Source organism: Artemia sp. Qi Xiang Cuo, chromosome 3, assembly GCF_049724085.1.
Source record: "Artemia sp. Qi Xiang Cuo chromosome 3, ASM4972408v1, whole genome shotgun sequence".
NCBI classification, from domain to species: domain Eukaryota; kingdom Metazoa; phylum Arthropoda; class Branchiopoda; order Anostraca; family Artemiidae; genus Artemia; species Artemia sp. Qi Xiang Cuo.
The window spans coordinates 71961727-71977883 of record NC_142796.1 but is presented as its reverse complement, the minus strand read 5'-3'; the positions used below and the strand labels follow the sequence as shown (position 1 = coordinate 71977883).

Below are 16157 nucleotides of genomic sequence, written 5' to 3'. Positions count from 1 at the left end.
GCTCGTTTTGAGTTTGATTCTGTTATTTATTGTAATTTCTGTTCGTTTTGGGTTTCATTTATTTATCAATGCTGATTTGTGATAGTCTCATGCTTGGTAGATTATTTGATTTATTTTTTTTTTGCTCATTTTTGGTTTAATGGAGTTCTTTACTTTTCTTTGAAAAACTTATTTTGTGGAAAAAGTTTTTTTGAACTAATTTAGAAAAAAGATCTTTGCGTCTTAATAAATGTATATGTGCCTTTTTCCTGTGAAATATACACATCGAAAATTCATAAAATTTATTTTGCAGTCAGAATTTTGTTGAGATGAATTATATCAGGATTCGATACTTTAGTCCCAATATTCTCAGAAATTGACAATATAAGAAAAGGTTTGGATTTATGACTTACATACCAACAAGAATTACATTTTCTAGCCCCCTTAGGAGAACAGAGAAACTGTGCAGGCCAAACGCGGATAGTTATAGATTAACCATAGTTTCAACAGGAAGTTTTCTTCCCTCAATACACACAAAGGATAAATCTATCACAGATTTACATTTATTCAAAACGCCTTCAAAAAGCGTAGAAAAAAGTCATCAGTTAACAAAACAAGATTCAAATCAGCACACAAATGACAGATTCATATGCAGTAGGTAAATTCCCTTCAAGTTCAAGAATAGCTAGGTCTCCAATAAAAACAGAGAGGAGACCAAAATAAGCCTCAAATTCAAAAGGAGTTCTTTGAATATTCCGGGAATGGAAAATCCAAATAAGGAAAGAGATTGGGAATCAGAAATGGTGCGATTGCAGAATAGCGCACCTGGCAGTAAGCTGGGGTACCGACAGTATACAGAGGTCAGCGTTTATGGAGACACAAATAAAGATAAAGAAATGGATAAAAATACGCAAAAACTGAAGCAAACTCATCCATCCAATGATAAGCAAAATGAGGGTGATCCACCTGATAGATAAAGCTCATATGCTAAGCAAAGAAACCTGCAATGCACAGATTCGGATTATGAAATAAGATAAATTTATGGAAATAAAAACCCAAATCGCTCAGGATCGCTCAGGATCGAGTAGCAGATAAAAAAAAAGATTCTTTGCAAATCATGGATGATATGGCCCAAAAAAGCGAGGAAAATAGACAAATTCTGAGGGAAGAAAGATAGATTAGGGAATGATAGGAGGATACAGATAGGATAGAAAGGGATCAGAGTGATGAACAAATGATGAGACTAGTGGAAAGAATTTCCCAAGCGCCTTGGGAATCATCTACAAGAGATTTAATATGTACTGTAGGCCTTCAGCCAATGAAGGAAAAGAGGATATACATCTTTATATCTTGAATTTTGAGAAAAATACCAAATTGAAGTGTTTGCTGTAAGAACACTGGATAGCAATAATCCTATCTAAACCACAAAACGCAAACTGCCTTTGCAGCTTTGCTGAAGGATTATGCAAGGAACTTTCAAAAATTGAAAGAAAAAGAATTTATTGATTTGAATTTATTTCCAGAACACTTCAGTCAAAAACTAAGAAATGAACCAATAAGAATCTTGTAAAGAATCCTGAAATAATTTAAAGAATCCAGGCCATAAATGACAAGAAAAAGAGGAAAATAATATAACAGATGATGTTGAGGAGCTAAAAGAAAGAAATAAGAAAATTATGAACGAAATGCAATGGAACAATTTCTAGAAAATACATCTGGTGGGTTAAGAATATATCTAAAAGAAAAACAGCCGAAAACAAGCAAAAAAATTAGAAAGTTAACAGACCATTATGTCAAAATTAGACAAGATGCATCAAATGCAACAAGAACAAACTTGTTACAACTTTGGTACTCCAGGTCATTTTGCTAGAAATTGCCCTAATAGAAATGACAAGAAAAACTCATTAAACAGCAGCTTGTGCTATGGCCCATATAATGGAACAGTTGATGCTTTTGTGAAACTACACAAAACATACAGAATATTGAATGGAAATTAGTTGAAATTCAAATTGTTGTAAAAATGAGACACTTAGTGTACCAAAGAAGGTTGAAAATAAGTTTAGATTGCATGCGTTCCCTCAAGAAACCCAAGTTCAATAAAAAAAAAAAAAATGAGAAAATCCAGTTCCCATTCAGCAACAATTTATTTAATTCTTTGACAAAGTAAGGAGAACTGAAGGAGAGAAAACATATACAAAACAGAACTACAATTCAAAAACTCAGTCTAAGATGACAAATACTACAGTCCAATTTGCATTTGATGATGATTTGCTTTGCTTGGTGAAAACTGAGGAAAAAAAAACGAAAAAAAGGAACATAATTTGAAAATTCTGTCTGCAATGGTGGACAGTAATATTTCAGAAAAATTACGTTTGTTAGCTCCAGAGTGCAGGAGGATAAAAGAGCTTATGGGGAAAGAAGAGGTCTTCTTCCTCTTGGGGAAAACAAGAGATAATTGGGAAGAAGAATTAAATGAGCTAAAACAGGTTTTGGAATAGTCAAGAAGTAATGATCATCAGGTTGAATTGGGAAAGAATTTGGGATCTGTTCTATGACCTTTCTCGGGCATTTGACCCTCATTGATGAAGGAGATGATCCCCTTCACAAGAAATTTCTTGGGGAGGAGACCATTCAGGAAGTCAGAGATGATAGTCAGTTCCCTCAACCTACAACTGTTAGGCCAGTTGTGATTCCTTTACCAAGGCATAGCCTCTCCAAACTATGGTCCTTGGGAGACATCCTCTCTCATTACCAGTCACTACATATTTCCCCAAAACCTTTACTTATAGCCCCAAATCCCATTATTACCCTGTATTGGTATCAACATTTATTCCCTCCAACCATTTTCCTTTAGCAAAGTATTTTCACCTTCATTTGGCATTAACTGGTACACTCTTATACAGCTACTGGTACTCCAGTAGCTATATAAGAGTGAAACTTGGACTCGAAAGACTTAGTGCACCAGTTAAACTAAAGAGAGGACTCCGACAAGGTTATGTTTTAAGTCCAAAATGTTTTAACACTTTGACTTCTAAGGTTATGAAAACGAGTTTCTGGTGGGCTAAGCCTTGATCTTTGTAACCTGAGTCTGATAAGCTACGCTGATGATTTACTTATGTTGAGTTTCTCTTTAAATGTACTGCAGGATAATTTAAATAAGCTTGTATCTGGTTACAGTGCTTTTGGTCTACAAGTTAATGGCCTAAAATCTGAATTTCTGGTTTTCAACTCTTCAAAACGAAATGAACTAGTGCCATCTGTCGCCATCTTCTTCGCTTAAACATTTAGGTCTTCCGCAAAGTCAAGATAAAAATACAACAAGAACTCTTTGCCTCGATACCCTTGTGTCAAATTTATAAATGCGTTAATGTAAACTGGCCCTGCTGAAGTATTTGTATAACGAGCAAATTTTGGTGAGGCTATACAGAGCAGTGTCATTGCCACATACCTTTCCCTGCTTTGGGAATGGTTTACTGAAACAGAGCAGCTAAGAGTTCAGTCCACGTTATGTAAATATTTAAAGTTTTTGGTACGTATACCATTTTTCGGGAGGAATACGTCCCTACGTCCCTCTTGAATAAGCATCAAATTCCAGATCCGCGTGACGTTGTGGCAGAGCAGGAAAGTAATGCTAGAAAAGGTGCACTTGAGCACCTATATGATTTTCTGCTGTTGCACATAATATACAAGCTATGAGTGTGTGTAGTGTATATAGTTTAACTGTCTTGAAGTAGCATTTTTCGTATTGTTCCTTTTTTTCTTTTTTGTGTCTTATACTCCATCATGTTTTTTTTTTAATGGTGGGCTAAAATAAACTATCTATCCATCTATCTATCTATATATCAACACTGCAAACCTTTGTGTTTTTGGCCATGGAAAATTTTAAACTATTCCATGGGTGATTCTTGTTTTGATTCAAACGTAGATTTGTTTTTCACCATTCTGGGTTAGAGACTAGTTCAGCCAGTCCCTCTTGACACCAGGTATCATCCCATATGCCAGAAGCCTATTTTTGCTTCTCTCAAATGTAAATTCGAGAGCAACAAAATTCCTAATTCAATTTTGCAGCAAGGACAGGATGATTCATGACCCAAAACACATGTGACTTTTGTTCTTTTGTGGTGTTTCTGTTGTGCTGGTGGGTTGGTGGATACATAAATTCCTCTCAAGCTGTGCCAGAGAACCTCATCACTATAACAGCACAATTAATTATTGCAGATTCCCTTCTTAAAAATCTAAAACCTGGTTGAAATGGCTCTATATATCAATTGGAGCAAATGCCTCCAATTGTTCTAAAGACACATTGATGGTAATGGATCCTGAGCCAAGCTGATGGGACCAGTAGCATTGACATTGGCCAGAGGGCGATGGTTGGAAGTCTTAATTGAGATTTTGGAGTTCGTATTTTTGTGTTTTGTGGGGTTTTTTTATGTCACTGGGGGTCTTGACTAGGGCCTGACCAATATATCAGCTGGCCAATATTATGGGGCTGATATGTGGATCAGTGTCATTATTGGACATTGGAAAAAATATCAAATATTGGCCAATACTTTTATATCCAGTCAGGGGTGCAGCTAAGGGGGAGGGGTTTTTGTAAGATGGGGAGGTAGGAGTTCCAAGATGTTGGCACCACATGCCCACACCTTGGAATGTTTGCCTATTTACCTTGGAAGTTTAGCTTGTGTCTGCATTTGTTGGCATACTGGACAATTTTGTTGACACATTCTTTAAATCCCTCCTCTGAACTTAAAACCCTAGCCTTGCTCCTGTATCCAGTATGTCTAGCCTGGATTTGTTAGTAAGAGACCATATCATATTACCTTAAATTGCATTAGCCAGCGAAATAAGGAAAAAATCCTGTAGAATTGCTGGTCAGTGATGATGGGGAGCCATTGGTTTGGCACCGTACCACTCTTTTTTCCATGGTCTGGTGGACCAATTCTTATCAACGGCGATCTTGAATGCATAAACAGAGGGAGCAGTGACACCTGCATTGGGAAGACTGTTCCAGGGGGCCACTACTCTATTGGAGAAATAGTGGTTGTGGAGTCTGCTCTCTTCTGGAGCAGCTTCTTACTATGCCCTCTTGTCCTGGATGATTTGTCAAGTTGGAAAGGTTTCTGAGATGTGGAATCAGCATGCAGTAGCTTGTAAGCCATGATGACATCAAATCTCTGTTGTCTGTAGACGAGTGTTGGGAGCTGTAGTTTCTTCAGGCGAGATGGATAGTCGAGGTTCTTGCATCTATTGACAGCTTTGGTTGCACGCCTTTGAACAGACTCTATTTTCATATGAATGTAAAGTTGTCACATTAATATGTGAACAATTAAAATACAAATTCTCGTTATTGAAATTTGGGTTTCAAATAAATCAATTTCAAAAAATATTTTACACTTCTTTCAATCAGATTTTCATGTATTTATGTAACTAAACCAGCTTAAAATAGTTTTAAGTCCAGACTAAAACTTTAATTGGTTTAACTGTTTTTCTCATTTTTTTTAAAATAAGTCTTTTTTGCATTATTTGGAAATTACATTCTATTATTGAGGTTATTCTTTGGTGCGTAATATACCAGGGAGAACCAGGTGAGTCTGAATATGGGCAGAAAATACAGGGTTTAAACTTTAGGTTAGGTTTTTTTTTGGAGGGATATTTACTGGCAAATTATATTAGTAATGTATCACTACAATATTGATACATTGGTGTCAGTATTAGATCCCAGAAACCCATATTAGTTGGGCTCTAGTCCTGACCAGTGTGGTGGGATGGCTACCATTTATTTTAGGGGGAAGGTGTTTGGGTCTGTGATCCTAAATATCAGATAAATGTCTTTTTCGTAACTTAATTCCCTCCCTGAAGTTATTGTTAGCCCTTAGCTCCTGCTATCAGTTAAATATCCTTTTCCATTACTTTAAGCTAAGCATTAATTTAAGCTTGTTTCTCCATTCACTGTATTAATCTGTCTGAAAATATGACTAATTTAGAGTGAGGGTAAAACTCAACAAGACAGCCAAGATGGTTACAAACTGCATGTTTGGCTAGAGTTCAGTTTTAATCCCAGTCCATTGATTCTAGGACTTCTGCAATTGAGACCATAGATGAATTGTGACTATTGGTCAGGACCTTGAGAAGAAACCATACCACACAGGCAGCATGTGCTGTCTTTTTCTATTTTCAAAGTTCAGCTCTATTTTGTTACTACAAGCATTTAATAGTAAGTTTCTTATCTTCTTCAAATTTCCAACAATTTATCATTATTGATAAGGTTATATATTTTGGAAGCTGGTACAAGTTCTGTACAGGAAGTAATTCCTACATTATTGAGGTATCTTCTACAAGAGAAGATATTTTAAATATACAGCTCAAAGGTCTGAGCAAGCTCATCCAGTATATATTAAATCATCATTTGGTGATACCCAAAGGCCTTCTTCCCCAATCCAGCCCTGAGCATGGGGATCTGAAGTGATGTGAAAAGAGAAACATTTCAGGAAGATTCCAAAGAGAAGTTTTTTTTCTCCTATAAAGGACAATTTGGTTGATTATAAGGACAAAACCATAATTAGACATAATTATTTTTAGACATACAAAACCATAACTAGACATAATTAATTTAGGTTGCTTCACTTGGAGAGTAAAGGAGGAGCCTCGGTACCACTCTGGTCCCTTCCTCTAGTCTCTAATATATACTTAAACTCCAAAATAGATACAGTCAACAGTCTAATCCCTTCCATGACATAGAGCAAGAGACAACTAGACAACCTGACATGGTGCTCCTCAGCACCATGGCACTTTCAACATAAGGGTGCTTACATGTGTAAAGAATAGCACACCTCTTTTAGAAATAACCCATTTAGTGCAAGATAAGAACTGAAAGAAACAAGCCATAAAGCTCATCACCACAAGTTTCAAACCAAATGATCAGTTCTGAATTCAAAAGCTGAGCACATTTCCAGCTCACATTAATTCTACCTCAAAATAATCAGCAAAAATTAAAATCATTTTTACAATGAAATGAATTATCTTTCTTGTTGGCTCTGCCAATTTGATTTAGTCCACAGGACTAAATCAAAATGACATAATAGAAAATTAACTAATTCAATATCCTCCCTGACATTGCCTGAAAATTAAACTGAGATGGTTCAATAACCTACTCAATGTGCACTGAAAGTTTCAGCTTAATGCTCTAAGCTGTTCCTGGGATATAGCTTTTATGCCCTTTCAATAGCCTGCATCTACATAATGTGTATAAATTTAGTTCAAGATTACCTGAAAGTTTCACCTTAATACCCACTGCTTCAGCAGTAGTGGTAGCAGTAATAATAAAATTAGTAGCAGTTGTAGTAGTAGTATTCAGATAGTGCCTTTGGGTTAGTTCAACATCCCTCTTAACATGCCCTGTAACTTCCAACTTAATAACCTAAGCTGCTCCTGGGATATCCTTGATATGCAGTTTTGACAAGCTGCATTCTCGTATTGTATTTGGATTTAGGTCAACAGTCCCCTAAATTTTCCTGAAAGTTTCACCTTAATACCCTTAGCCTCAGAATAGTTTTAGTACTAGTAGAAGCAGTAGTAGCAAAAATTCATGCACTGCCTTTTGTTTATTTTAACACCCCCTTCAATAATTCCAGAAAATATCAACTTAATACCCTTACAATAAGAAGAAGTAGACTAGCAGTGGAAGCAGTAATAATAGCATGCAATAACATCTTTCAGTTAGTCCAACATCTCCCTCAACATGTTCTGAAAGTTTCAACTTATTACTCAAAACACTTCCTGAGATATTTCTAATACATTCTTTGGACAATATGCATGCACACAGTGTGTTTTGACTTTGTTCAAACTAACCTTCAACATTCCTTTTAATACCATTAGCCTTAGAAGTGACATTATGCAAATACTGCCTTTTTGTTAGTTCAACATACCATGAAAGTATCAACTTAGTCCTCTAAGCTGTTCCTAAGATATTGCTAATACACCCTTTTGACAACTTACATTCACATAGTGTGTTTTGATTTAGCTCAGCATCCTCTCAACATTTCCTAAAATTTTCACATAAATACCCTTACTTTTAGTAGTATTAGCAGCAGTAGTAGTTTTTGTAATAGCAATAGTAGTGGTAGTAGTTGTGGCAGTGGTAGTTTTAGTAGCATGCAAATAGTGCATTTTGGTCAGTTTACCATACCCTGGAAGTTCCAGTTTAATAACCTTAGCCTCAGTAGTAGTAGCTATAATAACAGGACATACATAAAACCTTTTAGTTTTTTAGAATCTCCCTCAACATACCCTGAAAGTTTCAACTTAATACTATAAGCAGTTCCTAGGACATTGCTCATCTATCCTTTTGACATCCTATATGCATATAGAGTTCTAATTTAGTTTAACATTCACTGAAATTTTGACCTTAATACCCTTAGCTTTAGTAGTAGATGTAGTAGCAGCAGCAGTAGTAGTAGCATACACATTCCTTTTTGTTAGTTCATCATCCCTCACAACATACCCTGGAAGTTTCAACTTAATACTCTAAGCTGTTCCTTAGATGCTGCTGAAACACCCTTTTGACAGCCTGCATGCACACTGTGTTTTGATTTACATCAATTTCCCCCTCAATATCCTCTGAATCTTTCATCTTAATATTCTTGGCCTTAGAAGTAACAGTAGAAGCAGAAGTTGTATTTAGATATTGCCTTTTGGTCAGTTGAACATCCCCCCATTAGGCCCTGGAAGTTTCAACTTGATACTTTAAGCTGTTCTTAAGATATTGCAGAGACATCTTGATGACAACCTGTAACCACATAGTGTATTTTCATTTAGTTTAACTTTACTCTCAGTATTCCCTAACATTTTTACCTTGATATCTGAAGCCTTAGAAGTAGTACTAGTGATAGCAGTAGTAGTAGTAACAGCATGCATGTATTGCCTTTTTGTCAATTGATCACCCTTGCCATTCCCTGAAAGTTCTAACTTAATACCCTAAGCCACTCCTGAGATACCCATTTTGACAGCCATCATAAATATTGTGTGTTTTGATTTAGTTCCAACATTTCTTGAAAGCTTAACCTTGATACCCTTTGCCTTTTTGGACATCAGGGGGTCAAACATGCCCCCCTTTCCTCTTCTAATCTTTTTGACTCTTCAAAAGGGCTCTAGAACTTCAATTTCTATTCAAATGAGCCCCCTCTGAAGTTATACAACAACTCCATTAATACAAAGTGCCTGTGTGAAAAAAAATACACAGAGCTCAATTCAGTCTTTACTTAGGCAGCACTATTGTGGTGACTATGAAAGAGTAGGCTATTATCTCACCTAATTTCATATATCTTCTGCCTCCTGGAAAGATATTAAAGGGTGTATCAAGTAGTATATTTGTCTATTAGCTTACAAATTTGGTAAAGACCTTGTCTATGGAGTCTCCTTAAGGAAATACTGCAATAGCAAAATAGTAATACCATTTAATTCCCCATTCAACATTCATTCCATTCCAAATACAGTGACTGCTACCATGATATTTATGCCCCTCCTATACCAAGGCTAGATACTGACTTAAATAATATATTTGCCATTCTTTTTCATTTTGCATCCTTTTTAAACCAGCATCTTGTTCTTAACACAGTCTAGAGCATCATGTCATTTTGAAGTAATGCAGATATCTGGTTAAATAGAATGAAACATGAACATGTGATTAATATTGACTGATCTTATTCCACACATTGCAATACTTCACTTAACCCCTCCAGCCCTGTCCCTTCAGTAGAGCAATAATAGTCTACCTAACAAAGAAACCAAGAAAAAAGGCATTAAGCTTAAGCAAAAAAAAATGTGTGATTAATTACATCCATAAAGTGAGTAAGCAAATAAAAGTTTTGTCACAAGCTCCATCTGCAAAAATGTTGAATTTTGCATTTTTGCCAGAAGAAAGATCATGGATGTCTGTTAATTTGTTCTTTTTTTTCAGAGGTGATTGTATTTACCCAGAGGTCCTAGAATATTGGGAGAGGGCTCATACAACTGGAAATTAAAAGTCTAGCCTTTTTTAAGTGAACAAAAAGACTGGAGGGTAACTAGGTCCCCTCTAACATCCTTTTTTTTCACAAAATTGTCCAATCAAAATTTTGAGATAACCATTTTGTTCAGCATAGATAATAGGCCTAATAACTATGCCTTTGGAACATGACCACCACAACCCCTGGGGAAAGGTCTTTAAGTCATAAATTTTGCCAATTTTTTACATATAGTATTTGTTATTGGAAAGACTGCATATATTTTTGGGTGGGGGAGGTTAAATTTTCTGTTGGGGGCGGGGGGGTTCAACAAATAGAATTTTCCATGGGGAGGGAAGTTTCCAGGGAGTGAGCATTCCTATACAAAATTCCATGGGGACTGGAAGTTTCCAGTCCTATACAAAATTATTTTTATATGTCTTGCTTTCTCTTTGCCAACTCCATTTTATGCATAGAGATGTTAAGGGTAATTGTCTGGGATAAATTTTCACTGGGATTGAATTGTCCAGAGAATATTTCCATGGGGAGGGAGCCAGATTTCCTGGCATTCTTTAAAAATCAATTTGAAAGTGAATAGAAAAAACTGGTATTTACAACTGAAAGTAAGGAACAACATTAAAACTTAAAACAAACAGAAATTATTACGTATATGAAGCCCCCTCCTCAACACCTTGCTCTTTATGCTAAAGTTTAAATTTTGTCCCAGTTCTTTAAGAACAACTCATTTAATTATGGCATTCTATTAGAACAATAAGAAACTTTTTAAAAGCACTAAAAAACTTAGATTGAAGAGCAAGGTGTTGAGGAAGGGGCAACCACTCATATACATAATAATTTCTGTTTGTTTTAAGTTTTAATGTTGCTTTCAGCTGACAAAACTTCTTTTTTTTATCTAATCACCAGTAAAACATGTCTGATCTCAATTCACTCTCAAACTCAGTACTAAAGACAAGTCCTGAAGACAGAGATCTAGGAATGCTGACAGATGAACAACTGAAGTTCCAAGGCCACTGGCAACAAGCAGTCTGAAGAGCAAATTCAAGTCTTAGTCTCCTCAAATCACCATAGGTAGCAGCTCCTATAAAAACTTTCTATGGCTCTATAAGGCTGTTGTCAGGCCTGTTTAGGACTTTGGTGCATGTCTCACTTCCTTTTTATACAGGATTGATACTAGCCTAATTGAGTGAGTTCAAAGGAATGTCATAAAGTGCATAGCTGACATACATGATTGAAATATAATCTTTAAGATGAAATGGTGATTGTTGCCACATGTGCATTCTTCAAGTCCAGACTTACAAGGAATGGAATACCCCAGTAACAAAGACACAAGTGACTGTCCTTCCTATTTAAATGCTCACTAATGCCCCTTATCATACCAACCATCTTGCACACTCTATCTGAAGTTGCTGTTGTGTGGTGGTAGCAGCTTTAAAGAACTGGGCATGGTCATCCTGGGCCATATCTACCTTGTGGTCAATGTTATCAAATGGGCTTAAATTGTATTTATCCAGCAGACCTTTCTAACAGTGTATCATTGGGCCTTAACACTGTGATGAAATTTTACAATCTTTGACACAGAGCAGGAAAGATCCAGTTTGGACCTTAACTTTACTCCTAAGTACAAATAAAGGAAATTTCATAACCATTGGATGGAACCAATTCTGGTTACTGATACATTAGTTCTAAAGGAACTTACATCCCTCAAACTGAATAAATCAGCATTCACTCATGTATCATACATGCATATTGAACAGTTTTGTGTCAACCTCTTTTCCTGCTGTTCAAGTTATCATTAAATCTTTCCAGACTACCTCTGGAATGGAAAACTGCACATATCATTCCAATATTTTTTAAAAAGGTAGAAAGGACCTTACTGAAAATTATCAATTCATTAGCATGACATCAGCAGTTATTAAGGTTCTTGAAAGAATAATTAATTCTGCAGTTGTTAAACAACTTGATGCAAATAATGTGTTACACAGTTCACAACATGGCTTTTGTTCAGGAAGATCTGTTGACACCATTCTCCTTGAACTATATGATCACACCACCAAGTTGTATGATATGGGGGTGCCTGCTGACATGATTCTGCTTGACTTTTCTAAAGCTTTTGACAAAGTTCATCACAAGCAATTTGCAATTAAATTATGTGCAGTCATGCTTAAAGAGAAACCCCTGCTCTGGATTCTTGATTTTCTATTCTGCAATCTCAATGTGTTCAGTTATTTGATGACTCTGGTAATCATATTCTTTCTTCCTCTACACATGTTTTGAGTAGAGCTCCTCAGGGAAGTGTTTTGGATCCTACAATATTTAATATCTTCATCAATGATGCTCCTTTGATTATCAGCAGTAAAGCAATTCTTTATGCAGATGACCTGAAGCTTCTTGGGCCAGCCTTGTCCTGTGAAGATTATGCTCTTCTACAAAATAATCTTCAACTGCTTGGTCAATGGGCTGAGGCTTGGCTTCTTGAACTCAATGTTGCCAAGTGCCATATCATTCAAGCAACAAGGATCAAACTGAATCCCTTTTGCTCTTGTTTTTTCTTAGGCCACCTGCTCTCCTCTGTAAATAATAAGTAGGATCTTGATGTCACTATTGATAATTTACTAAAATTCTGCACTCATGCTAAGAGATCTGCTGCTGGGGCTAGTTCAACTATGGGACTGTTTAAGCATACTATTTTTACTTGTTCCCCTAAAGTCATCAGTCTTCTATATAAGGGACTTGTGCATCCTAAGCTTGAAGTTGGAATGTCTCTTGCCTCCCTATATCTTAAAAAAGGCATATATGTTCTTGAAGATGTACATAGACATGCCAACAAAGTGGTATCTAGCATGTGGGAGCTTTTCTGCCATGCAAGACTATCAAAGCTGAATCTCTCTACACTTGTATACAGGATAAATAGAGGGGATGCCAATTTAGCCTATAAGTTATTGAGGGCTAATACTCTCCCTGCATTATGCTGAGTGGTCCTCTAGAGAGTGTAAAGTCAATTGGGATGATACTTATCATGCAACAGAATGTGGTCACTAAAGAACTTTGAATACAGCTCAAGTCATCATTCTGGAGCTCTACAAGGAGAAATCCTTAGATTGCTCCTGGCTGCAGTTTAGGGTAATTTAAGGTTTAAGGTAGCCAACTAGTTTATAGTTAGGCCTACTCAAAAGAAAACACTATACAATTCTGAAAATAACTTTTAAAGAATTTTAAAATACTACCTTATATCATTCCTAAAAGAATTTCACTTTACTGTATTAGCATCACCTCTCTCTCCTTAACATGCAATTGTATGTACTCTCTAGGCTATGCATTTATTAAATTATGGATTTTGTCAATATTCCTTCTTTGTCATTAGGCTAAATTTATTTAAGGAAGAGTGATGTAGCCTATGACAATATACAAAGAAAACATAGGCCTATAACCTGGGCTATATTAAGAGGTAGGGGTAAAGTAAAGTTATGTGCTTTTAGGAATGATATAGTCTAAATAAGTAGGCTATTTTGGGATTTTTCTAAATTGTAGGTTAGTGTTTCCTTCTGAATAGGCCTAACTGTAGCATAAACTGGTAGCCAACTGTTTTCATATAGACCTACCTTATTTGAGCAGAATATATATGTTCCAAGGCTTTACTTTAGTAACACAAAGGGTAAATATTTGGTAGTTTATATTATTGACTTACAAATAAAGTAAACATACCACTTGATGCCTTTTTTATGCTCTTTCCAAATATAGTAATCATTCCGGTTGCAAATGAATTTTACCCCCCCCCCCCTCCTATATATATATACCAATTCAGAATATATATTTGCACATTACAGGGGGGGCATGGTGGTAAAGTTTATTTCTGATATAAATGAGAGGCAAGTTTTAACTTTAACCCACCCTACCCTTAATGTGCAAATATATATCCTGAATTGGTATGTATAGGGGTGGGAGTAAAATTTGTTTGTGACCAAAATGATTACTATATTTGGAAAGAGCATAAAAAAGGCATCAAGTGGTATGTTTACTTTATTTGTAAGTCAATAATATATAAACTATCATCCCATGATAGTTTGGCATGCACTAGCATCCCATGATATCAGACTTGCCTTTGATTTGTTGATATGTGAAGGTATAATACTTGATATGGGTCTTAGAGGTGTTGTTCCTGGTTTTTTGGCATCACTGTGTGATATGTATGTTCATTTAAAAGCTGAGCTTTTGCTTCCTGCAGCCATCAGCATAGGACAGAACCCATTAATTGCCTCTAGACCCTCTAGAGGGAGAAGGAGGTAGAGGTAGGCCCTTCAAAATACCTTCCCAGGACATACTTTAGCCGGTAAATTTCTACCAAATCATAGGCTATTATTGACTTATGCATAAAGTGAATATACCACCCAATGCCTTTTTTATGCTGATTACAAATATAGGCTAGTAATAATTTCTATTGGAAATGAATTTCAGCCCCCCCTATATATGCCAATACAGAGTATATCCTATTTCTACAACCTAACCTAACCCTGAATTGGCATATATAGGGGGGAGGGCTGAAATTCATTTCCAATAGAAATAATTATTATATTCATAATCAGCATAAAAAAGGCATCAAATGGTGTATTTACTTTATTCCTAACTCAATAATATGATTTGGTAGAAATTTAGCGTTTAGACCCATCCCTGAAAGTTTCATTTTCCTAACCCAACCCCTTTCCAAGATAGCCAAAAGTAACTAAAGTAGAATTTTACCACATTTATTTTCATTTTGCTTTCCAGGTCATAAAATAACCTTTAGCCTATAGTAGGCATGCCTATGCCTGCACAGCAGAATTCAAGTTTAAGATACTTTCCTATGATTAAGAACAAAAGGAAACGAAAAGTATCTTATGTTAAATTCACCGGTTTAAACTTTAATCAAACGTCTAAACTCTTCTCTAATAAATATTTACCTTCCTAAGCCTTTTGTTCCCCATTTTGTAGCTTGCACGTGGTTTAGAAGATTTTGAAATTAGTGATCTTTAAAATATACAAAAATAATACAATACTACTCTATGTAAAATGTATACTGTGATCAAAGCTAAAAAAATTGCAGCAAATTAAATTTTTAATTTTTTAAAATTTTTATTTTTAAAATCAATAATCCCTTGTGCAATAATTATGGTTATTTTCGTACATTGCTTATTTGTAAGCTCAATGCCGTGAGCAACGTGTATGACCAACATGACCAGAGAACAGCTGAGGCTGCCCTTAGCGATCACATCAGCACTCGCCACCCGCAACGATGATCCCTAAAATGGCTCGAACTTCAAGAGCTCTTCCGTTTTAAACCCCTGGGGGATTTCACGCAATGTTTAACTCGCTCTTCAGAGTTCTTTTCAACTTTCCCTCGCGGTACTTGTCTTCTAATGGTCTCACATTCGTATTTAACCTTAGATCGAGTTTACTACCTGATTTAGTGATTAGCGCGGCATTCCCAAGCAACACGACTGTTCTTTTTTGGTTTAATGGAGTTCTTTACTTTTTTTGAAAAAACTTATTAGGTGGAAAAAGTTTTTTTTAATTAGTTTCTGTTCGTTTTATGACATAGTCTTTTTCAGGGAAAAAGAAAATAACGGTTTGAATCTTTCAGGTTTTCTTTTAAGAATGCATAGTTTGGCTTGCTATATGATAAATAATGATAAATAAAAGTTAATACCATTCCTAAAAAATTATATTTGTGCTCTTTCACTGCTGGACACACCTACAATCTTTTGATTTAGTAACATTTTAAGAGCAGAAGTAGTAATAGAAGTAGCCCCCAAAATTTGAACTTAATATCCTGAGTCGTTCTTGGTATATTGCTGAGATGTCTTATTGGCAACCAGCATACAAAAGTGTGTTTTGATTCAATTTTACAGTAACATATAGTTTTTAACCATAATGGGCAAATTACATAACTGGGGAGGGTTGACCTACCGAATAATCCTAAAGGTATAGTTACCAGACCATTCAGCTATTCTGAACAAAATGGCTATCTTAAAATTTTGATTGGAAGTGTCTGGGAAACTATGAGCTAAAGAAGACGGCTGATTACCCTCCAATCCCGTTTGACTCTTAAGAGGGCACAAGAACTTTTAATTTTCAATCAAATTAACTCCTTTTAAATATCAATCATACTACTAGCTATGATAGAGCACCGCTGCCTATGTTTTT

At 35.8% G+C, this 16157-nt stretch overlaps 1 protein-coding gene across 1 annotated transcript in view; it reads right to left on the bottom strand.

The window, feature by feature from the left end:
* LOC148954496 (pescadillo homolog) overlaps positions 1-15043 on the bottom strand; it is an 82172-nt gene extending 67129 nt beyond the window's left edge. The window contains exon 1 of the mRNA XM_089086549.1: positions 14915-15043. Within this exon, the coding sequence (XP_088942675.1) occupies positions 14915-14938 (24 nt within the window). The 5' untranslated portion in view covers positions 14939-15043. The remainder of the gene's footprint in view (positions 1-14914) is intronic.
* Positions 15044-16157: the final 1114 nt, after the last annotated feature.